Here is a 25,519-nt window from a genome sequence, read left to right as displayed (position 1 = left end):
GGATAAGCCAGTGAACTTCCTGTCTCTTTCTCCACCCACAGTACAGATATTTATCTACTTTGCAGGTGCGTTGGTTGAGAGTAATGAGTTGTTTGTAAAGCACTTTGAAGATGAGAAGCTCTATAAAAATGCTAAGTATTATTATGTATGAGCTCTTGAGTGTATAATGGCTGTTTGCCTGCCAGTATTTAAAGCAATTTGTAACACACTAAGTATGAAAGGCACTGTATGAAGTCAAGCTCTAGTTTCTGTTTAAGAAAAGTTACTCATACTTTGTGTTCAGCAGTTCAAGTCACACCATTGGATGGCTGTGTTCTGTAGTGATACAAAGATTACAGAAGATTTTTTTTAAAGGAACCATGTCAGAACATCTGAAGTCAGGTCATTATATGGTAAGGGTTTCTTCTGATTCAGTCATATCTCATGGTGTCTGTATGTCTTGGGTTTTGTTTGTCAAACATGTAGATCTTCTTCCTTCTTCTCTTTTGGCAAATGCTCCTTTTGTCCCTTCTTACACTTCTGTCTGAACAGCTGTAACTTTTCTCTTCCTGTGTAGAGAAGCAGAACACATTGATAATAAACTTTTTTTTTTTTTTTTTTTACTTAAATAAAGTCTTTTCAGTCCTTGTAAATGGGCATAGGAAAAGGAAATATGGAAAGGGTATAAGAGAAAACATCTAAGGTAATGTTTACAAATGGAACTGTTTGTTGGCAAAGGGCTTTATCCATATGATAGCATATGATACTACAGAGATTCTTGGACAGAGGAAGTTTGAAATTAGTTTTTAAGTTCCTTTAACATAGTGCGTATTAAAAACATATTATTTGAATGGAAAACAATCTGGAAATGTTTTATGACATAGAAACAAAGTATGGAAAGTTCATTTGTTTGTTTTGTTAAATGACTGATTCCCTGGGGAGTTTTCCTTTTAGAGTTGTTATCCTTTCCAAATCAGTAGATGTCTTTCCCTGTATGCCCTAATTTCTAAACAAAGAGGAAAATGTTGGAAAACAAGTGTTCAATAAACTGCTATGCTACATGGAAGTCTTAGAAAATGGTAATAAAGGACTCTTCAGTGCTCCTCAGAAGTCTTTTGGCAGACTTATTCTATAGAGTGCAGCCTGAGAAAACTTTCGTGAGGGTTTTTGAAGGTCATATTGTAGTCTCTCTAGTTTAGAAGATAAATAACCAGCCACTCTAAGCAGCTGTGTAAAGTCTCCAACTTTCACATCTTAAGGATGTTTACTTTCATGTATTTATACTTAAAATACCTGTTAAAAGGATGTTTCGATTTTAGATCAAGCTTATTTTGAACCATGAAGGGCTACTGCAGTAATGAACATGATCTATATTTATACATTAACACCTAGGGCATATCAGATGTTCTCAGATTAACTGATTCATGTTGAGATGTACATGAACTTAAATTTAGGTCCTGCATTGTGTATTTTTCAGAATTATGAACGTCAACACACATGGTATAACACTTAAAGAAAATGACAAAGAAATTATTTTTCTCACAGAAATCCAGCCGTTTGGTCCCAGATCTTCTGATTGGAGTTGGAAAAAAATAACAGTGAGCTCCTGACCTCATACCACAAGTCATAAAAATAAGGAACTTTATTTAATACATGATGCAGTCACTCCAGGTCTGCTTGTATGTTGCTTGAGTTCGTAGCTCTTGAATGTGCTTGTAAACTCATCTAGACGAGTTGATCTTCTACTCTAATAACCAAGCGGACAGTCATCTTGCAAAGCCATCCTAGTTTGACACCAAGATGAGATGTTGTCTGCATTGATTTGTGCAGGTCTGAGAATTGAATTACGCTCTTGCGTTATGGGTGAAATTGTGGGTGGTGACAAGGTTTAATTTCATTGCCCTGTGCTTTCTGAATTAACACCTGTGAGGTGACTAGGCAAGTCTCATTTCTGAGAGTTGTTTCTAGTTGTTGTGTACTGATTATTATTGACATACTTCTTATGGCTCAAGACAGAGACCTAAATGAAAGGGGTGTTCTTAAAAGAAATGTATCAAGTAGTGGGACTTGTCTAGGTTTATTATTTAAAGATTTGTTAATGCTCTAGCAGACCCTACTAATTCAATAGAAGCTCAAGTCATGAGAAGATTTCTCTTCTGGGAAATCTTAAATAGTTCCTCAGAAAGATCAAGTTGTACCAGCCAGAATTACTTTGCTGGTATGTTTCTGTCCCAGCTGTTTTCTAGGTGGTGTAGTTAAATTATCTAAGAGTTTAGCATTGCAGAGAACTCTCCTTAACTACTACATGTTTTTTGGCAAAATTTTAATTGCAGAGCAACCCAAAATTGCAAAAGTGCAGAAGGAGTATATGGCAGCTGTTTCTAAAACCTGCTTGATAAAGACAATCTTGCTTTTGTTTATTTCGGTCTCTTTTATCCGAATAACTCTTTTTGTGAGAACTGTTGCATAAAATCAGTCTTGGTTCTTCAGTGAAATATAAGGTATATCTCAGCTTTCCTGAAGAGACTATCCAAGTCAATAAAGGTGGAATTCAGTCAACCTAACTCTCTGCATCTAAGTTGGTGATACTGACTCCCGCTGTAATCACCTGAGGGAAGCAGGCTAAAGTAAATTTTGATAGACTTTCATGTTAACTTCACTGAGTAATTGAAATCATTTTTCTTTTTCCAGTTATGTGAGTCAGGTATAGAATAATATAACTGCTTGACAAATTTGGGTGGCTTTTGCTGCAGCAGTATCCTCACCTCTGGGACCATGTTCCTTGTTGGAGGCTGCAAACAGGTTGTTTGGAAGTTGTGACTGGAAGTTCAGCCAGCTGAAAGTAATCTGCCGGTGTGGCTGAGGTAAAGGCACACATTCTCTCCTGTCACCTCTGGCGCTACAGGTGATGATACACTGCACTGTGAGCAGCCATAGCTGGGGCATGGGCATGCTGCTTCTGCTGACTGTACCACTGCAGTGGTAGCAAACAAGTCAGAGTTGACTTCACTGTAGTTGTTTTGTTCACTGAGTAGGATTCAGGACCCCTGATGTTAATAAAGTTGTGGTCAGAATCATAAAATCAAAATTCATGATCATGTTATTTTGCAATAGGCCATGCAGGTAATTTGAAATGGAATTCGCATTGTCCATGATTTAAGTGTACAGCAGGGCTTCTAGAACATAATTCACTGAATTTGCTGATCTGGGGATGATTTTAGAGTCGAAATGAATTGATACCTTCTCCGGTACATATCTCAGGTATGATTCTGTCAATACACATAACGTCTGTTGTCACATCCTTTGTATATTTTAGCACCCAACTTCCTCACCCAAAAAAAAAGGTGTTGGGACAAAGTCTGCCAAGATCCAGACCAAAGACAGGTTGAACGTGGAACGTGTCTGGTTCTGTGGCTGGACTGCTGCAGAAAGCTGCAGGAATACCAGTGCTCATTCTCCAGATGAAGCTTTTGTACTCTCTCTGTCCAGCTAGCTCTGTTTTATAATTGTCAGAATAATTTATAGTGCATCATGAAACACATCGGGATGGAGCAATAACATGCTAATTGTTATTGTCTAAAGAAGAGCTTTACTAGCCTGCATTTTAAATTATAAAGATGATGGTTTCAGCTGCAATGGCACTATTGAAATTAAGACACCAAAATTTCCACATGCAGATCTGCGGTTCTAGTATAGTACTCTCAAGATGGGTGTGCACTGTCATTGGATTTACCAGGGGCTGCCGGGATCACTGACCTTCCTTGATGGCACCAGTCTGTATAATTTGCCATATGCATGGCTTTACTGGTAGCCTGTTTTTTATTTCTTCAGTCTTTCCCATGAGCATCATGCAATGCAGTATGTGCCCATGTCTCACGTGTGAGAGACAGCTCACAAGGAGATGGCTATACAGCTTCCAGTCATGTTAAGGTTATATATGCCTCTGCCTTTAAGTAAAAAGGTAAAAATGCCTTTTTTTGGTGTGTCAATTTGAATGGGAAGTCTTTTGCAAAATAGTTCTTTTCATGCAATTAGTATCTCCACAAATTATGTCTGTTCTGTCAGATCTGCCTCCAGAGCTCCTTCTATCTAAACAAAGTTCTGAATAAATAAGTTCAAAAGTGAGCTGGGTTCTAGCTGAAACTTCTCCTCAATTACAAGCAGACAAGTCCAGTCAGAGCAACTGGGAGATCCAGCTGTGGGCTCAAATTGCTGCCATTGGTCTGTATCTCCAGTGGGCAATACTGTTGTAAAGCTGTATATTTAAACCACAAACCTGTAGCAACAAGAACAAGAGCACTAGAGTGGATGTTTGACAAATCATGCAAGAAAATCTAAGCGTTCTGTGTTGAATATGTGAATTAGTAATTGGCTAAGTGGGATGTCCCCATGGAGAATTTCATGGATTGCTGCCCAGCTTTGCAGACAAGGTAGCTAAGCATGCTCTGAAGAAATGCCTGTCATATTTAGCTGGCAAGTTAGATTATCTTCATCACAGGGAAAGCAAAACATTTACTGATGCTTATCGATTCACTATCTGTGCAGAAAAAAAAAAAATGCTCAAATCCTTTTCAGTTCAGGAAAAGGATTTGTAGATCTCCTCTCTTGAGAAACCCATTGCTTACTTGATGTGTTTTAGAAATTCAGATGGTGGAATAGCCCAATAAAATGTACACAGTGAGGGAATAGACTGATGAAGATAGTTTAGAACTTAATTATTTGTTTGCTTATTTATTTATTTAAAGTCCCATTTTATGGGAAATAGCAGTTGTTGGCATTGCTGTATCCATCTTTAAAGCACCTGATAGGACAGCGTGGTTTTGTTTGGGTAACTTACACCTGTAACATGTGCAGGAGGAGAAGTGACAGGGAGCAAGGTCTAGGTTTGGGGAGTAAGAAAGCATTTCCTAAAGTGCAACTGGACTTGATCCAGTCTTGAGGGAATAACCAGGTGCTGTAGTTTGTGTTACATTGTCTATTTCAACAAGTACTGCTTGTAGTTCCTCCAGGAAATCTCTTGTAATAGTAGCTGGAGTGTTGATGGCAGGATATGGAGTAGTGAGGAAACCCAGAGGTCCTTCCTTACCACCTAGTTTTTGGGATCTGAATGTGTAGTTTGCTCATTGGAGAGTGGCGGGGCAGATAGGCAGGGCTGGAGCCCATCCTGAAGACATGCATTGGAAATTCATAGATGTTGCATGCCATCTGGCTCAACTCCTCCTGATGTGTATTACATGAGATGGGCACAGGGGAAACAAGTCTGTCAGATCCTGACCTGCATATAGGTTGTCACTCCAATGAAATATGCTGAATTCCTTCATGTTCCTGATACCTAGGGAAGGTCATGGTCAAAACTGAACCTGTAGTCATTGTTGTGGTGATTATTGTTTAATTTACTGTATATCAACCACAAAGCTGGTGCCCACAGATGCCTTAGCTCTTTCCCAGTTAAGGTGCCTGTTGTAGCCAGCTGTTTATTAGATACTGGTGAAACATTTGTCCAGGGACACAAGCACTGCAAATATAATCTGGTGAGATCCAAATAGTTGTAAACCTCATATTGTGCCATATATTGATTAGTTTACTTTAAAAGCTGAAGCTCAGGTCCTACTCCTTTTCATCTATGTTCATGAACTAGAAGAGGAAAGGTGGTGGTTGTGAAGTGAGGAGAGTGGTGGCTCAAAAGCCCCTGGGGTCTCCAGCAGGGTAGGCAGGGGGGCACACCGCCTGTGTGCCCAGGGCAATGCAGCCCTCTCCCCCAGCCCCGTGCTCTGTGCAAACCCAGGGGAAGTTTTTCCAGATGCTTCCTTGAACCATTTCCCTCCTGCTCCTGACAGAAAAAAGCTGGCACATCCCAGCATTTGTGCAAAGAGCAAGGGGGGCACCGTGCTGGAAAGGGTGGCTGGTGCCTTCAGGAGGGGGATTCCTGGATGTGGCGGTGCTGTGGGGAAGGGCTGGTGTTGTGTCTGGAGCCAGAAAATGCGCTTCAAAACCACTGCATGGAAAATGCAAAACACCTTATTACCCTTTCTCTACCACAGAATAAAGCCCCTTTTTGTGTCTGACATTCATGAAGGCTTATTAAAGCTCAGCGTCTGTGGGGGAGGCAGTTGCCATCCTGACTCAGGATGGACACCTCCCCCAGGCTGCTGAGAGCACGGTGTCAGCACATCCCGAATTTCTGCCCTTTTTGAGGTTTGACTGTATCCATTGGAGGAACTACCGAGGCAGCAGGGGATGCAACCCAAAGCTTCTCCCCAGCTCAGGCTGCTTTTTTGATTCTTCCATGGAGCTCGCTCCCTCAGCCCCCCCCAGCTTTGCCGCCTGCCCAGCCTTGCAGCTGGCCTCGCTGCGCAGAAGCGCTGAGGCGTGGGGCCCAGTGAGGGGCCACTGGCAGCCCTGGGCAGCTGGGGTGGCCCATGGGTCATCCTGTGGGGCCTGCGCCTTGGGGTGAACCTAGGCCAGCACTGCCATTCCCGCCACACGTGTTGCCTCTGGCCTCTTGCACTTGTGTGCTTTCCCTTTAGCATGCGTGAGCATGGCTTGCCTTCCTGCAGAAGCGCTATATTATTTATAAATAGCCACTCTATTTGCAAGGTGCCATATATGATAAAAAAAGGCCTTTGGTGATGGTTATGTGGCTTGAGAGCAGAGCCTGTGCTTTGGATGTGCTCTATAAACAACTGGCAACAAGTGGCCTGATCCTGTCTCCTCTGCCTTCAGCGGGAGATCCCTGACAAGTGCATGAGGCAGGAGGCGCCTCGCTGCCAGTGCCACGTCTGTGGGCAGGCCGCCTGGGCATGCAGCGCGGCCGCCTGTCCCCGTGCCAAGAGCGAATTTTGCCGATCCAGATCGGCTCAGTTTGTCAACACGTGGCTCCTGCTGAGCTCCATGAGGAGAATCATTCTTGGCACAGGGAGGAGCAGAGCTGGCTTGGCTGCGCCCGCCAGGGCCTAGCACCTGCCCCAGCAGGAGTCCAGCACCCAGCCCAGCTCCCGCAGCCCCGTGGCTGCGGCTCGTGGCGGTGGGCTGGTGGGAAGGATCAGGGGCAGAGAGAGAGATTCCCTGGGTTAGTTTTCAAAAAAAATAATATTTTTTTTGTGGCTGTCTGGATGATTAATGTGAATAGGAAAATACTGTTGACCCATTTAAATCACGTTATACGACATCCATTGCTCATCTGCATAATGAAATACACACTGAACATTACAACCTAAGTATAAGAGCCAGTGAACTACAAAAATAATATTTTACTCATTTAGATTATGAAGTAAAATATAGGACATTAGTACTAATCATAGTATTAATTTTTAAGCCATGCAAATTGTAATTGTCAGTGAAAAAGAATTATAAGTAGAAAAGGCTATTAGCATTTCAGCTTTAACAGTTAATTTGAGTAATTTTTTTTTTTTTCTGCTGTGCAGCTCAGGAAAGTCCGTATGTAAAACATTTAATAATAAGTTCAGCAATGTTTGTTTGATATAATTATTTAATTTTGATCATTAAAGAGGTGCTAGAAATATTAATTTGTGGTATTAAAATACCTCATTTGTGACATTTTATAACAAAGGATAAATTGTAATCTTTACTTGAATAAAATCAAATCTAAAAGGCAAATTGTTAATAACGGAGAGATGAAATAATTTTAAGCATTTATTTAAGTATCAAAGCAAAAACTGAAGCCTTTAAAATATGAATTTCATCTAATATAAACATCATTTTCAGCATTTTAAACTAAATACAAATTTTAAAATACTGAATTTAGGCTGTCAGGTTTCTATGGTTACCTACCTTTCCAGCGGTTTTGTGAGACGTGTAAATAGGCCTATGAGTCACTTGTAATTATTTGTTTTTTGTTTGTTATAGTTGTAATTCTGTGTTCAGTTTGAATCCAATATAGTTCACACCACATGCTTTGGTTTATGTATATTTTAGTGCATATGATTGACAGTGATTGAGCATTTCTTATGGAGTGCTTGTTTTTTTTTGTCATAAGTGATGTATGTTGGTACTTCTGAAAATGTAAACAACTTCTTCCTGTATCAGTGTTTGATAAACAGGGACTTTTATGATAAGAAAGAGGTCTTTGTAAATGTTAAGCAAGGAGATAAATGAAAAGTATTTTAAAAAATGTTTTAAACAGCCCCCAAACATTATACCGTACTCTTCCAAATTCAATCCATAATCCTATCATCATAATTCATTCAGTGACCCAGTGTCACATATTTATGAATAAGCTTCCAAGCTATGCATTAAAAGCACATTCTGATGATTGTCAGGTTTAAAAATAAATGCTTTATCAAGGATACTAGAAGTTATCTGCAGCAAGCTCTTGACTGGAGCATCTTCCTTGTGCAAAGCATCTTCTTGAAAAAAAAAATAAAAATCATAGATTGTTTCCAACACCACAACAGTATAGTAGAAACAGCTGTAAACTCTTACACCTATCTGCTAATATATTTTGAAGTCCAGTGTACAGGATATAGTGCCTCAAACTTACACTCCACTCCAGCAGAGGACACATACATCTTTTCTCACTAAAAGACTCACTGTCCTAATAAAACTTGCATTTTCAAGTGGAAACAGGATAATACAAGTAATTAACAAAATTCACTACAAAGCAAGAAATGCTGCTAGCTGTCTTTTTTACCAAATGAGAAGTAATGTAAGCATTTTATTAAGATGTTCATCCAAAAATTGCTAGCGATGTACACTTTTTTTTTCATTTAGAGGTAAGACTGTGTTATGATTCAGGAATCATCTTTTATCCTTAGAGATTTGGATGCAGGTGTTTATTGTAAGGGGTCTTGAGTTTTGCATGGGGAAAAGACTGCTAACTGGCAGTACTCTTCCCGTATATCAAGCTATGGAGAAAATCCTGATACAATGTTCAGAAGCCCCTACATTTTCTGTGCAAATGTTACTCTTATTTCAGCAGCCTTGCTCATCCACTGAAAGGATTTGTTGAAAACATTTTTTGTGGTGATTCAGACATATTTTTCCCATTTCAGCTGGTAATTTAAGTTATTAAAGTAAGATTATTTTTAACATGCCACCAGTAACGTTTAGTACTGTATCAGGTATGCACATAAGACATAAACATGCCAGTTGAAAAACAGTTGTTTCACAGAGCACCTGAAAAGATTTTATCCCAGTAGGATTCGGTGAATGTTAAAGCTGTGGGTGGGTGCATATTAACAACAAGATCCTGTATTGTGCATGTGTGAGGACTATTTGAATAGCTTTTTTATTTTAATCTGAAACAACTGCTATTTTTTAAACTGACGAACTTGTTCCAACAGTTGTTACTTCCCTATAAAATGAAAATAGTGAGTACAATAACTAACCTGTCAAGCATAAGTAATTCCTCTGATGTTTTACAAAACCTTAAGATAGACAGAAGGTGTTTGAAAGGTGTATTTAAATATGCAGACCTGAGCAGATATCTTTCTCATTCTAATTTATTGACTTCATGATAAATTAATTTACTCAATATAGCAATGTAGTAACATAAGAGGAATGTTTCTTCTGCTAGTCACAGAAGTTGAAATTTGCCAGATGCTGTGATTTGGAGCCTAAATTCCCCTAACTGTGTGTGAAACTCTTAATATTGCTTTGTCCGGCTTTTGTATCTGACTTGTTTCGTTTTGCTGTGATACTGCTTTAGGCAACACTTTCTTTTTGTTTTCTACTTGTGTTATGCTGTTGGAGAGAGATTTAGTAGAAATTGCACTGGGATGGAAAACTGAAGTGGAGAGCTACAGTGCTCTGTTTCCAAAGTTAAGTGTTACAGCCCAATCACATTTTGTGTAGCAGACAATTAATTTCCCTTGGTATATGAATCAATATAATTTAGATATAGCTAGATGGTACTCTCTATTTTTTTAAATCCTGTAATAAAATGACAACATGCTGTTTAATGACACCAGAATTTTGCTCAGTCACTGGCTTGGTGTGACTATGTGTGTATATATATACATATATATACACAGGAACTCAGGGAAGTGGTTGAAGGGGGTTTTGAGACTATAACATTAATTTTTCCTTTTCTTCTTGTTTGTTGAAGTTGCACTCAGTTGCTGCTGATAAAAGGTGGCACCAAGCCAACTTCCTGACGGAGCTATGGGGAGGGTCATGGCTTGTCGTGACCTGGGCACTATTACTTGAATGTTGTTATTATTGGGATGAAGTACCCTTAGGCTGTCATCCTTCCTGTAAATAGAAGAGTTTCTGATTCTCTGTGATTTCCCAGTTTACCAACTTGCAGAACAGCTATTTTGTTGGCCATAAGTTTGATTGAATAATGAATTAGAAGAACTGTATTATTCAGAAGGCTCCGATTCATCATTTTAGTGTGCCAGTCTAGAGCAAGTAATAACAACAAAAAGCCAAACAAGAATGCATTTCCATACAGTTTATAAATTTACAACCAATTAAAACACTCGTTTGTATTAGTGCACAGCAAATAAATTGCCTGTCTCCACTCTCCGTGAAGTAAGGGCAAAATTTTAATTATCAGGGAGCGTCACTGGTCCTGAGGGCCCAGCTCGCCTTTGTTCAGCATCGCAGGGGAATCCCAGTGGCAGCGGCACCAGGGCTCATGCTGCTGCACTGGAGCCGGTCAGCATTTGGCCATTGGCTTGCTTTACCGGCTCTTGGGAGGTAATAAGGACAGCAATCCCTTCACTTCCTTTATTAACTAAACAACTTCTACCATCAATATCTAGCTAATTTCAGTAATTGAATAGAACAATGACAACCTGAATATAATGCTTACAATATACTGGTCTTGATTTTGGTTGGTCAGGGTACAGTCATAATCATATTGCTGTCGAGGTTTTCACCAATGTGTTGCTGTTATAACTGAAGTCACATCTACCCTGATGAATATTTCATTTCCCCAATCATGCTATTAAAAACAGAGTGTTTTTACCCTTTCATTTCTGTTTTCTCTTTTCCAGTACCATCGTGACGACTGTGGCTGTGTCCTGTTTACAAATTGCTGCTAGTCGCATTTTCAGTAGTCCTTGTGGGTTTTGGTTTCCCCTAATATGGGCAATTAGGAGGAAATATTTCTCAAGAGCATGGGCTTGCTCTTCTCCCTGTAATGACATAGTCCTGTAATCCAGGAAACAGTGCTGCATGGTGTCCATGTCCATGATTTCCTGATGTGGGAAAAAAGTGTGGAAAGCATCTGGAGAGGAGGAGACCCCCTTTACCAGCTTGTTTCCTGTAAGCGAAATTGGAAGACCTTGTCTGTGCAAATAGATTTCAAAATAGAGTCTGCCCTTTGACTGTCTCCATAATTACACAGCTCTCTCTGTATTTTATTTGGCTGCCAGAGCAGTTAACCCCTGGAAGTAAGGGGCTGATGATGGCGTGACCAGCACGGGTATGCAGACATGACCATGTGAATACACTCTTGTTTAGAGAAGCCTGTCGTTAAGACCTTGTTACAATATACTTTGACCAAATTTAAAAATTATTACATGTTGGGTTGTGTTGATTAAGATATGTTATATCCTTAATGTATAGAGAATGCAGAGGTATTAGTTGCAAAAAAGGGGAAAAAAGAAAAAGAAAAAAGTTCTTTCGCGGCTTTGATGTAATCAACATCTGTCAACAGAATGAATTTGCTTTTGTTTAATTTCAAGGGCTCTTGTCCTTCTACTTTGCCCAATCAGTTTCAACTTCTGCCTGAGGCATTTCCCTATGTTGTTCTTTTTCTTCTTCTTCTTCTTCTTCTTTTTTTTTTTTTTAAATGCACAGGTTATTGCTTGTGAAATGTGAGCTACTCTTCTGTTACACAGGTTACACAGAGTTGGAGAGAACCTTTAATCTTTCCCATTCTATTTTTGAAGCTTATATATACCCCTGAAACACTGGGATTACAAAGTCAGTGTTTTATTAAGACAGCTGTAATTACAGTAACAAATAAAGATCTACAAAACCACAACCATTGTTTCAGATTGAAAAATGTGAGCGTTAAGTAATTAACAGTAAAAAACTGTCTAAAATCTTACCTAATTGCATTGGTTGGATTCCATATATTATTGCCTATTGTGTTTTTAGTTCCTTACTGTAAACTTCATTGCTCTGAAGTTTCAGGAAAAAAAAAAAAAAAGGAAAATTCACAAGATGCAAAATTATGATATGATAATAAGATGGCCCGACAAGCCAAATTAAGGATCTCTAGTATTTTATCCTCTTTATCCTCAAATATCCATATACTAAGAACATCTCCTTGGTCATTATTTTACAGTTTATAAAATAGATAAAATTACATTTTTAAAAATTAGTTATCTGAACAATGCTTTTGATGTTATTGAGTTAATTGTTCATATATATTAAGTAAGATTCACTTTAACGAGAGCAAGTTAGTTTTATTTACTAAATCAATTAGGTATTAATTCTTGTAATCCTAAATAATGTCACTACTGTGCTTTTGTAGACACTTTGATGGATTTTGTGATGTAGATTGTTTTAAAATATCCTAATTTTATTTTTTTGTCTGTTTTACCATGTACTCGTGTTTGTTGTGGCTTAGAACTGTCATGAACTTTAGCCTGTGGTAACGTTTTTGCTAATTGTTTGTAAATTTGAAGTCCATCATAAACAAATACCAAAAAATTGTTTGCTAACAATCACATTTGATGATTCACGTAGATGAACAGTTTTTTGCATGGCCACCTCGTACCTCATTGAAAACATAGCTGGTAAATTGCTGTAACTGTTGAACAAAAAGCATTAAGAAAAGTGCTTAAATGAGAGTTCATTTCCAACATCTCTCTTTAAAAATACTTCTTGACCAGAGGAAAATCACAGTTAAATGACTAAAATCAACTTAATTAAGGGTCATTAATAGAGATACACATAAAAAACTCTCTGCTCTGAGAGTGAAATGGGAGCATTTCATTATATAGTGTAGCATGCATGAACAGATAACAATTAAAATAGACCTAGAGTAAAAGGCTAATAAATATAGGGCACATTTGTGCTGCAAAATCAGTCACTTAAAATGCTCCCACCCATCATCATACTCAAATTCTGTATTCAGCCCCTTTGGCTGGCTCATTTAAAAGGAAAAGAAAATGTAATTTCCACAAAAGATAAATCCATCTGGCAATTCACAAAAGCTTGCAGTGCATATTTATATTATTAATACAAATTAAAGCATAGAAGGTGTGCTGAGGAATCCAGCAGCTCCAGCAGAAGGCGCGTGCATGCAGACTGCACAGGATGATTCACCATGGAGTCAGGGGAGCAGTTGTCTGTAATTTTCTGCGCTCGGAGCATCGTATCTGCTGATGTAATTTCAGTAACACCGATAATAATTTTCATTATTGCGGTTGCTAGTAAATATTCTGTTATTCATGGCAAGTGGCAAGGCCTTGCTGTTGAGGGAGAGAAGAAAGGCGCAGATGGGCAGCTTTGCATCCTGCCTGCACTGGTGTGTGTTACGGGGCTACCCGGCTCTCTGATGGCTGCAATTCCACTGGAAGCCGCATAAATCCTGCCTTTATGAGCCATCTCGTCGTAATTAATATACACAGAAAGCGTAACAAAAAGGATGCGCTTGAGCGTCGGTGTTGTGGAAGTGAATCGGATGCTGACAAAAGCTGTGCTGGCTGGAAGGGCTGGGGAGCAAGCCCCAGCAATCTGAGCAAGACTTGGAGCTTACAGCCAGTTGTTCCTGTCTCCGGTGATTGATGATGTTGCTATATCAAATTAGCTGTGAATATGGGAGCTTAAAAAATAGAAGAAGCTGTGGAGACATTAGGAAGGCCTTCTTAAGGAAGGAAGTGTGTGGATGGAGTCCAGATTTTCATTATAAAACAGTAACTTCATTATGTTTTAATGCCATTTTATTTTTACTTTGAAGGAGAATGTTTTCTCTTATATATTTTTTTTTATATTTCAAATAAAGATTTAGTTGTCCTGTGTTTGTAATTCTTACGATGTGCTATAGGAGTCAGATTATACTATAGTGATATTTATTTGGTTGTCGCATTTCACCTGCTCGAGTAGGAGATATTTTGTGTGTGTCTGGTTTATAATGAGTAGTTAGGCTACACTACCTTATTATCCTGTTATCTTGTGACAACACTTACAGTGTGTCTTTGGGGGAACAGAGGTAAAAATTTTATTCTAAATAAAAAGGCATCCCTTCTGAATGCGGGATAGTCGATAGGCGCGCACACACGGATCTAAATAGGTTTGATGCATCTGAGATCACGTATTTGGGACATTTGAAGTTCTATTGTAGAGTAATTGACAGGCGCACTTGCACCTTTTTTTCCACCAATTAAAATCGCAGCGGTAGGACAGGTGCAGCGGCAGCGTGCCGTGCCAATCATCAGGGAGAGCGTTTGAAACACACGGTCACGTAGTGATGTCTGTGTGGACTTCAGCTGACCGTGTCCCTGACTGTGGGGTTTCAGTGCGTTTATCGCAGCCATATGGAGCTGAGTGTAAATACGTTCAGCCGCGGTAAGAGCCAGGTACTTCTGCTGCTCTTTGTAAAAGTAGAGCGCTACTTCTGAGGAGCCAGAAGTTGCTGCCTCTGCAGATTCTGTGTTTCTAGCTTCCAGAAATGTGTGCAAACCGGCTGGCGAGTTTGCAAGATGCTTCAGGCTCTGTGGATGAGTGTCTATGCTCTGTATGGTAGATGGCCTAGAGTTTATTTTTTTAAACTGGACAAGAATCTTTTCTTGTGAAGATGACCCTAGGAAAGTCTTATGTGAGGAGGCTAATGATTGAGGTGGTTATTTACACAGCCTCAAACCAATCTAGCCCCCTGTTAAGGGCACAGCTCCAGCTCCACGAAGGCACTCTCTTCCCTCTGGAAGTAGGCAACTTTCCATAGGTACCCAGGTTATACTGGGAGCTAGATCAGAGCCTCTCCCACCAACTCCACCTCATTACTTATAAACAAGTTAAAACAACAGTAAAAATCTGCTTGCATTGACTAAAAGTCTCTACAACCTCTCAGGTGTTACACAAATTAAGATTCTGTTAGCCAAACTTACCGCCACTCGGTGTGCAAAGAGACAGTCACAAACCCTTCTGAAACAAACCTCACTCAACAACTGCATTCAGTTTCTTGGGGCTCCAAAAGAATTTTGTAGTTCAAATCTGTATATCATGGGATGTTGTAAAAGGGACATCTGTAAGCCCAGCATGCGTGTGGAAGGATATTATTTGCGTCTGGACATGATAAATGCATCCAAAGAAAGGAAGGAAGTTTACAGTAAAATAAAAAGGTACAAATTATGGAAGAAACTCTTTTAGAAATCATCTTTACGTAGTTAAAAATATGCAGTAGATGAATTTCTTAAATTCTGTGATGAAAAGTTTATTTACTTCCATCTAAACAAAACCACTTTCATTTTACTAAAGAGTAATTATTAATATTGGTTACTTGCCAGGGAAGATTGCTCATGTATTTGTCTACATATTATCTTTTTCAAAAGTAGCTTAACTATTATGTGGAATTTATTCTAAGGTAATTAAAATAAATAAATAAACAAATTTACATTATAGAATTTTTGTGCATTGAAAAAAATGTGCTATGTTTTATCAGTGTTTAGCTGGGCAGTGTAAAGAATCCTCTCAAATTTAGCGTACTTCCCTGTTTTGATGCTTGTTTGGGCAATGAATACTCTGAGGAACTATCATTCCAAATTCCCATATGAATTAGGTAGAAATCTGATTCAAATATTCCAAGTCAATTACAAACTTCAATTCCCTCAATTGCCCTTGGCCAAGTTTAAAAATCTCTCGACGTTTGTTTTGTTCCCTGCCAGGCGGGAGGTGACTCCAGATTGAACCCCGTTTTTTGAATCTTCATGCAAATGACGAGAGCAATGTTAACGTGCTTATGCTCAAATATGTCACCAATTCATCAAGAATACAGATCAAAATGTCTGAAATCAACACAAAATTATTTTTTTCTCTCCTGATTACTTGCTGTTGTGCCTTATTTACCCTTTCCCCAAGCCTTGTGCAGTGCCCCTTCCAGCCATGCAAATTGCTACAAACAGGTTGGGGTGTCAGTACTGGTTTGGGGAACTTATCCACACTGCTTTTTAATGCATCAAACCAAATTAGATATAGTGCTTTGTAAAGCTGTGATGTATTGCTTTGGGAGGTTTTTTGTTCTCATTGCTTCTTGGTGTTAATGCCCTAATGGTACAAGATTTGAACAACTTCCTGAACTACCTTTGGCTGCTGCATGTGTTTTGCAGTTTCTATTACATGGTGTCTTTCTTCTTTCATACTTACATTTTATACCATAGTAAAAAAATGTTAACCAATTTTAACTTATCTGTTAACAGGTTCTGTGACTGGCTGCCACAGAATTTTTTCTTCGTGCAATCGTGTCTACCTGCACAGGCAGTCAAGCAATCAACAACGAAGATGCTTCTTTTTTCAGGGACAAAGAAATACTGCTTATAGTATAGTTTTGCCAGCCACAGTTTCTCCGGCTCACCCAGTTCCCAAGGTACTGCAATTTCTATTATCTAATCAGTTTTTCAGTCAATACAGGGGTTGGCTGCACACGTGTTCAAGTGCATTCGTTGTCCAACAGCTGGGGGTTTGGATACAGTCCTGTGGTATGATCAGGTATTTAAAATAGGAGCACTGGTGAGAGAAGTTTTCAGTTCCCTACCATGTAAAACAGCGTGACATATCTAGTTATTAGGGAGTTTAAACCTGGGGCTTGTTAAGTTACTGTAGTATAAACATGGAATATTATAATCATCTGTCAACACTTAACGCTTCTGGGTCCAGGTTCTCCTTTTGGGCAAGTATAGACAACCCTACCAGAAATCATTAGGAATCATTTGTGATCATCTGAATCCTTTTCTGTATAAATCTCTCACAAGCTAATTACAAAAATATTTATTTCTTCCTGAATGTTTTCTTAATTGGTTACATCAGATTTAAGATAAGAGCATACAATACCTGCTGGTAGCTGCCGCATAGCCCCACTGCTCCTTTTAAACTATTTTTTACTGTCACTGAGTATTTTTTTTTCTTCCAACGTATATTTTTGTTTTTATTTACATTACAGCCAAAATAACTTTTTTTTTCTCATGTAATTTAAACATGTTTTCCACTGATGGTTTCCTTTTTTGTTGTTGTTATTTACAACATACAGTTCAACTGTTTAGTATCTTTCCTTTAGCCAAAAAATTACCCTTTCTAAACCATGCTTTTCAGGATGATTATTAGTATTTATATTTCATCTTACTTTACACGTGATTATAGATTTCTTATGCAAAATACGGAATACTTCCATGGGCCTAAAGTACAAAAACCATGTTGTATATGAAAGCAGGTAATGATGCTGAATGTAGTAGGGCAGTTACATCAGGTCTCCTAAAGACCGTGGAAGCTTGGTGTGCAGGGAAAGAAAGCTTTGAAGTATAAAGTTTTGTGCTTTATATGTTTTCAAAGGTTTAAAAATTATAGAACTTTTTTTTTTTTTTTCTGTATTTAGATACTTCTTTTAGGATAAAGAGGAACAAATACATTATCATACTGAAAAGTAGAGTTCACAGATTACTGTGCTTAGACTGTCAAAAATCAGTCCAATTTTTCAATTCTGAAAACTTGAGGACAAGGTTATCACTTTATACAGAGTGTGCCAGAAATCATATTAAAATAACATGGTGTTTTGTTTTGTTTTGTTTTGTTTTTTTCCCAAAATCTTGGTGTGAAACTGTATACATAGATACTTGTACATCCACTGCTTTGGGCTTTTTCCTTAACAGATCTCACAGGTCAGCAGGGTCAGGTCTCAGCAGTTTACAAGATCAGTGCCCTCCAAGGGGATGGTGGGGGTGCTGTAGTGTATGGAGTTGGTAATCCAGCAAATGTGTTTTTTTGTTCTTTCTTCTAAATTAAATTAATTCTAAATTTCTTCTAAATTAAGTCCCAGACTATTGCAAATGCTGTAAGGGCTGATATTCTATTATTTGGAATGGAATGGAAATGTGAAATTCTGTTGATGTGAGTTCATTAAGGATACAGTTGCACTCTCTCAGAGTAGAAACGACAAAATACCAGTGGGAGTAACAATAGTCTCCCTATTGGAAGTCCCACTGGAGTTAATAGGCTACACCACTCTTCTTCACTCCTACACTGGGATGTTGTATGGTCTTGTTGTATACAGCCTAACTGGCCACTTTACTTTCTGCCCTGCCAGCTTGATTCTGTATTTTGTGAATCAGTGCAAAGCCCAGCTGTGGTGGGTGAAGCGACTCTCGCACCCCACAGGTGAAACAGCCCAGCACCCACTGAGACAAAGCACAGTTCCCTCACAGTGCAAGATGTTACCATTGTTACTAGTTTTCTGTGTTTATGTACTCATCATGAAATTATTGTGGATTTTCTTAAAAAAATGAGAAATGAAATTTCACCTCTATGTAAAGTCTGCGAATTTTCTGCAGGAACAGAAAATAAAGTTTATTACACTTTCCTTGTCACAGCAAATTGGGATACCCTCACGTACTATTATAGATGGATAGGTTTGCACATAAACATGAAAACTGGATTAATAAGTAAAACCTCTAAATTAAAATAAGTTAAATCCTAAGATTCTTAGTCAAAGCACAATCTTGTGAAAGTTAATAGGAGTTTTTTCTGAGCAAGAAACTGAGGAATTGAACAATTTTGTTATTGAGTCTAATTCTGTCTGTTTTCCAGTCAGTTGTGGTGTTTAGATGCCTTCTGTATAAGATGTGTCACTCTTTGCAAAGGAAAATAAAAAGTTTTTAAGTCTTTCACAGTTTTAGAACTTGAGACTGTGCTGAAAGTGGGATGCAGTATCCGGGACTTCAGTACAGGGAGTTTAACAGACTGTATAAGTCAGTAGTAACAGGCAATGTTAAGTTCAAAAGGGCAGTGGAAGAAATACTGAGGCAGCCTTGAGGGTTTGCCCTGATGGCTTAGGAAGGTCGATACTACGACAGAAAGGGCAAGCTGCCATGAAGCAGGAGGCAGTATCTGAGAAAATGATCCCATTGTCATGCTCAGTTTTCTGATCTTCATTTTCAATCCTTTTTCTCCAAGCACATAAAGAAGCCAGACTATGTGACGACAGGCATTGTACCAGACTGGGGAGACGACATAGAAATTAAGAATGAAGATCAGATTCAAGGGCTTCGTCAAGCTTGTCAATTGGCCCGTCGTGTCCTGCTTCTGGCTGGAAAGGGCTTAAAGGTAATGATTGCGTAAGTCCCAAAACAGCTTGGATGTCTTTTATGCTTTCACATTCTTGCTGTTTTTTTTGTTTTTTTTTCCTACTTTTTGTTTGTTTATTTGTTTACTGACCTTAATATGCATCCAACCTGAAGTTAGATTCTGATAAAAGAAGGATTTATTAACTTTTGATCCCATCCATGGTATACCTGCTTAATTATTTCAGTATTTTAGACCCATGTGGTACTTAGAGCTGCTGGCACATGTGTGTCTGTAATCTCCTGCTGTTTGGATGTGCCAAATCAAATGAGTTTCTCATAAGGCCCATGATACATTTTTTCCTGTAATTTCATGGCCCATCTTTCTATACATTCTGCTTTTTGGCTCTGCATGTGTGCAAGGCCCAGGGGCTGGGCTGCTGCCTCTGTTACCGTCCATCCTTCAGCTCCTCGCTGTCCCATGGGGTCAGCGCAACACAAATCTTCAAACTGCTGTTGGAAAAAACAGCTGCCAGGCTCCATACAATTTTCCAGAGTGCATTGCTAATAAAGCCTCATGGTTTCCAGTAATGTTTCTACAGTATGGTTTTTGGGATACCACCCAAGTAAAAATGTACTGGGAGGAGCCTACTACAAGTTTTTGCAGATGAAGGAGTGCTTTTTTTACCTTGCCTTGGTATTTCATGTAATAGCATACTGAATAAGGTAAAATGAGTTGAGTAGCTATGAGATGCAGAGATAGATGGGAGCTGTAAGTCAACGCCATTGACATAGAAGGGGAAAAAATTATCGGTTTACCATACATTTTTCTTTCAGTTCTCATCATGCTGTCACAGAGGTTTAATTCTGGAGCTGGGGTGGCCAATAGCAAAAATGCCTGAGGCTTTTAATCTTACATATGCTCATGAGTGTTTAACTTATGTGCAATTATTTCCCAGTATAGTGAAACTTAGTTGTGTTAAGTTACGGACACATACCTGTTTCTGAAGAACCAGGACCTTACCTCAAGAGTGTGGTGTGGATTATGAACGAGAGCAGTTTTTCACTAAAACTCTTTAGTTGTTATTATGCAGAAAATGCATCTGTATGCAGCACAGTGTAGCTTATGATGCAGTTGGTAGTATGTGCCATATAGTACATAATAGCAAAAGGCTACATATTTTAACAACGATTGTAGAGAAGGAAATTGTGTAAGCAAAGTGGTCACCAGGAGCTGGGGCAGTGGGGCTGGGAGGAAGGGAGCTGGCACAGAGAGCTGAGACCACTGCCCAGGCCAGCCCCAGCCCATTTCAGAGATGTGGGAGCTCCATTCTGCACTAGTTTTTGGCTATGGCTGCTCTGAATGGAGGGATGTTGCAAGGCCTTCTATTATCAACAGGGAGCGTTTTCTACGTGCAACAAGTTTATTCTTCTGCCAACCCTACTCTTTAATTTAAACCGCTTCCTGCCTTTCCTTGAGCCTATCCCCTTCACGCAGTAATAGAGCATTACAGCTTTCAGGGCGCCAGGCGAAATAAACCAAGCTCTTTTAGGCTATCCTTGTAAGGTAGGCTCTGTATTCCTATTTTATCTGAAGAGCCCCATCCCTCCACTTGTTCCTGTGGTCCTGCTAAGCCTACCTTGCACTCAGCCCTTGAAAAAAGCTCATGTCTGTGCTTTATCTAACAGCAGTAACATCCCCCAGTATGACAAAGGTGTCATTATAACATCTAGATGCAGAAGAACAATGTTTGGGCCAGGCATATGTTTTTGCTGTTGGCATATATTGCCTGTTGGACTTAAAACCACCATATGGTATTATATATGATAGCACTTCATAGGCTTGGGGAAAAGATTTGGAAAAAAATAGCAAAATCTATGACATGGAAGTATTTTGTTGGATACCATCACATTGCCCTGCCCCACGTAAGGGATGAGGTGTGCAGTAGGTGTCTCCCCAAAATTGCGAAGCTAACAAAAGATCATTTAAAAGCAAAACAGGTACCACTAAAACAAGATTTATTTGTAGGACATAAGCCCCTCCCCCACAGAGAACACAGAGCTGTCCACTGAGCATCCAAAAGCCACACTGAATTCCCTGGGCAGTGGCAGCACCCAGTGTGCTACGTAACGCTTCAGTCTGCCTACATGCTGAAGGTGATAGATGGGTGAGCGAAGGCAGGAGCAACAGACCTGTGTTTATCCAGAACCAGTGGCTGCAGCATCCGATACGGACAGCGCGCAGGGCTGTGGCTGCCATCCCAGCCACCACATCTGCTGCAAAGCAGGGGAGCTGCACAGAAACCCCAAATTGTGTCTTGGGTGGGGTTGTCACTCCTCATATGCTTTTGTGCTGAACAAGGTGCAAGCTGAGCAAATAGACCTGGTTTTATCCTCAGTGCACGACACAAGTGCACTCTGTTGTATTCACTGTACATGATCGCTGAATATTTCAACATATGGTTATGTATGCCTTCTGCACCACAGCCTACCTATATTCCACGTGTTGTGAAAAAGCCCTCAAAAATCATAGCTGCCATAGCGTGTGTGTACAAAGTATGATTTTCAAAGGCTCAAAACTCATTCAAATCAAAATCAATTTGCACAGGAACCCTCAAAGGCACTTCTTCTCAATGAGGGAGGTTTCCCTACCAAATTTCAAATCCCAGCTCTAACCGTTTTGGAGACAGTCTATCCAAAAGAAAAGCTGCAAGAATGTTATTTTAAACATGTGCGTTTTCCACTCTACAGATACTCAGAAAATGGCTGAATGATTTACGAGTTTTTTAAATATATAAAAACACAAGAAAAAGGTGAATCTAAAAAATGTCAAACATAGAAGTGAACATTCCTAAAAAAGATGAATAAGTGCCTGTAGATTCACTACGATTGCCTAGGCTGTGGAAACTTGAAGTAAAATATCTTCAAGATATGAACCCAAATATTTAAATCTTTTACAAAATTAAAGAATAATTGGAGAACAATTTCATAAAATGCACAAGTGCATAATGATATATGTACTGCAGAGTTAGAAGAATGAATATCCTTTATTTTACAAATAAAAGGGGAAAGTAATGTGTTTTATAGGACTGGAAGCATTAAAACCAGACATTTCTACAGCAGCTACTGAAACAAGATGCCATGGAAAATTGGTGTCTTTGAGAAAGCAAATGTGGAAAAACGGATGGAAAGGAAGTAGATCGTATTTTAGGTTTTCTAGGAACCTTTGAATGCTTATTTCTACTGCATGCTTGGTTTAAAACCTTTTTCTCTTAAAGGAAGAAAAAAAAAAAGTGGTCCAATATATCAATAAAGTATATCAGACAGTTTAGTGTTTTGTATCAAAGCAGTGAATTTGAAACATCCAAGGTTTCTTCGAAACGTTTGGCTGCAATCACATTCAGTAAATATGAGAAACTATCTTTGCTTTTTTAACAGAATGTTATGTTTGATATTTTAGGTTGGCATGACAACTGAAGAAATAGATTCCATTGTTCATCATGAAATAATCAGACAGAATGCCTATCCTTCACCTCTGGGCTATGGAGGTTTTCCAAAGTCTGTTTGTACTTCTGTAAACAACGTGGTATGTCATGGTATTCCTGACAGGTATTTCCCCAATAATATACATTTTACCGCCGGGGATGAAAATGTTAAAATGAAATTAATAAATTGTGTTTAATATTGAACATATTTCAGCCTAACTACATGTCATATGTAAATGTATTGCAGATGCATATTATGTTACCACACAATGCTGATAGATGTTATAGAAATGTATGTGAAGTAGAACAACAATAATATTATCCTGCTTGTCCAAGTACTTCAAAAAAAAACAACAGAAAACAACAACAAAAAAGCACATAATGCCTTTAGAGTTTAGTGTGTGGGAAAAAATAGAACCAAGAATAATTCTGATTTATTTTTTCTCCAGCAAAATAAGTATAGGGTAGGGAATAAATATATTTGAATTTATGTTGTGTTTTTTTTTTTATTATTATTTGCAATACATTCAGCTACTCACAAAGTAAAATACGAACCCTAGTGAGAGAAAAAGAATAAATATAATGGTAGATTTTTCAGATGTTGATATGTTTTTCTGCCAGTTGTTTCTCATTATTTTATATTCAGCTACACTTGTTCTCTACGTAGTGAGAGCTGAACATTAAAAATGGTTATTCTGTTTGCCTCTGCCTTCCTCCGTCACAAAATACCTACCCCCTGATTTTTATGTATGTGTCATTAGGTGTTTATTCTTATATTCCCTTTGTTGGGAACTGTCTGTCACCATTATTTTTTTCTTTTCTGTTTATGTTTCAGTCGACCTCTTCAGGATGGAGATATTATCAACATTGATGTCACGGTGAGTAATTCATATAAAAAATAGTCTTTGATCAACTTTAGAGTCCCTGGTAGCAACAGGAAGAATAGTGGATCGGAGATGGGGAACGCACAGATGGATGTGCTGTTTACTTCTAAGGCAAGGCACAAGCAGCTGGTTTCCTTTTTTGTTTTTAACTGTGTGTTTATTCCAGCTAGACCCAGGCCTGACTTGAATTTAGGACTGGAATCAGATGCACTGAGATCAATGTTGGCCTAAGTGAAATGTCAACCCAATCCTGCTATGTGTCATGTTTTTGAGAAGGTGTAATTGTTATTGATCCACTGTGTAGTTAATGCAGAGCACCGCAGTACTGGGCAGCAGCTGAAGATAGATATGTATGAGATGAGCTAACATGAAGAAAGCCAGCATTTTTCCTTCACTCTGCCAAGATTGATCTTCCTCTTCCTGCTGATTTTGAGTGGGGCCTGTCATTATCTTACTCTGTCATTAGAGGCTACATTGGCCTGTGTATGTCAGTCTATTTGGACAGCAACTCTTTTGCTAGCAGTGTTCCCTACATTTATTAAAATCCCCGAAGGTAGTGTTGTGTTCCATTTCTGGTATAAAAGCCCTGAACCTTTTGCGCAGAAACAGAAATAGTGTGATATAACCGTGACTTAATATTTCCAGAGAATGGCCAATTATAGCTACTTAAATAAACACTGGCTGGATTTTTGTAGGAGCAAGAAAATACTGAAACTGGGAACCTAATTCTGTTTCATTTAGAAAGCAAAAAGCATTCATGTTTTGCAGAAGCTTTTTTTTTCTTTTTTATTATAGATGTTTTTATTTTCCCAATGTGAATTTATTTCTAATATGGGTGCAGATGTCTTTTGAATTCTACCATTATTTTACAATATGGGAGTAACATAGGAACAAGATTTTTTAATCATTAAAAAATTCTTGGTAATTTGATACTATTTTCCATGGGCCCAAATTTCATACTGGCAAAAGCAAAGAAATCTCAAGTGGACTTACCTCTGAGCATGGGATTCAAGCTTTTTAAAATATTTTTTCTATGAACATTAGGGTCAGTGACCTTTTTCCATGGTATACTCGCATCTGATCCAGAACTGTGTTTCTTTTTTTGTTTCTTTTTTTTTTTTTAATTCTACTAATTTCTTTCCCATCTCCATACTTTCTAATTGTAGAATTATGACTGCCAGTTTTACACAGAGTGATCTACCATTTTTAAAGTATATTTTGGGCCTCATTTTTTCACTGTGGTGAATTGATGTAGTTTTACTTAATTTGCTAGACTAAATCAGCTTGTCACAGCTAAGGATTTGACATCTGATTTCTTTATAACTCATTAAGGTACTTTTAAGTTTGTTTTTTTTGTTGTTGTTGTTGTTTTTGTTTTTGTTTTTTTCTTTTTTAGCTTAATCTGTCAGAATAATAACTCCTTAGATTAAACAAAAAAAAAAAAAAGAGTGTAAATTCACATCACAGATCCTCTCCCTGATATTCTAAGTGAGACATTTTTATATTAATGTGGTCTGCACATCTTGTTCACCCTGGTTTACAAATTATGTATGACTAAAGGTTAGTTGTCTTTTTGAAAATATATTTTATTTGTTTTCTGCTTACCCTCAAAAATAAACTAAATCTCGAAGTTTCTGTAAATGTGAAGATTCCTACAAGGGTAGGAATTGCTGATTATCTTTGTAAAGACTTTTTTAACATTTGAAACTGAACTGTGTTGTGTTTGATAACTGTTCAGTTCCAAACTATCTAAGAAAGAAATATTACTTTACAGTTTAGTTAATTGATCTTTTAGTTTATTTTAATGAGCAAAATTGGCATGTTTCTCAGGGGAAGAGAGTAAAAATCAAAGTAAATGTGCCACAACAAATTGTTTATAACTGTGTACAGGTTCTATAAAATGATTAAATAATATTCTGGTTATTAACTATAAACACTTCACACAATGTATAAATTATTTGAAGAAAAAATCTATTTTTGCACA

General features: G+C 38.4%; 1 protein-coding gene across 3 annotated transcripts in view; it reads left to right on the top strand.

Annotated features, from left to right (window-relative positions):
- METAP1D (methionyl aminopeptidase type 1D, mitochondrial) overlaps nucleotides 1–25,519 on the top strand; it is a 49,916-nt gene that overhangs the window by 10,129 nt on the left and 14,268 nt on the right. For 2 of the 3 annotated variants that reach the window (XM_082763025.1, XM_082763027.1), the window contains exons 1-5: nucleotides 11,104–11,211; nucleotides 16,317–16,483; nucleotides 19,060–19,209; nucleotides 22,627–22,775; nucleotides 23,487–23,529. In XM_082763025.1, coding sequence (XP_082619151.1) covers nucleotides 11,148–11,211; nucleotides 16,317–16,483; nucleotides 19,060–19,209; nucleotides 22,627–22,775; nucleotides 23,487–23,529 — 573 coding nt within the window. In that variant the 5' untranslated portion in view covers nucleotides 11,104–11,147. Of the gene's footprint in view, nucleotides 1–11,103; nucleotides 11,212–16,316; nucleotides 16,484–19,059; nucleotides 19,210–22,626; nucleotides 22,776–23,486; nucleotides 23,530–25,519 lie in introns of those variants that run through there. The other variant, XM_082763026.1, reaches the window with a different exon arrangement.

This window comes from Aythya marila (genome assembly GCF_965140915.1).
Source record: "Aythya marila genome assembly, chromosome: 6".
In the NCBI taxonomy this organism is placed as follows: domain Eukaryota; kingdom Metazoa; phylum Chordata; class Aves; order Anseriformes; family Anatidae; genus Aythya; species Aythya marila.
The sequence above is the reverse complement of the archived record's forward strand: the minus strand, read 5'-3'. Positions and strand labels throughout refer to the sequence as shown.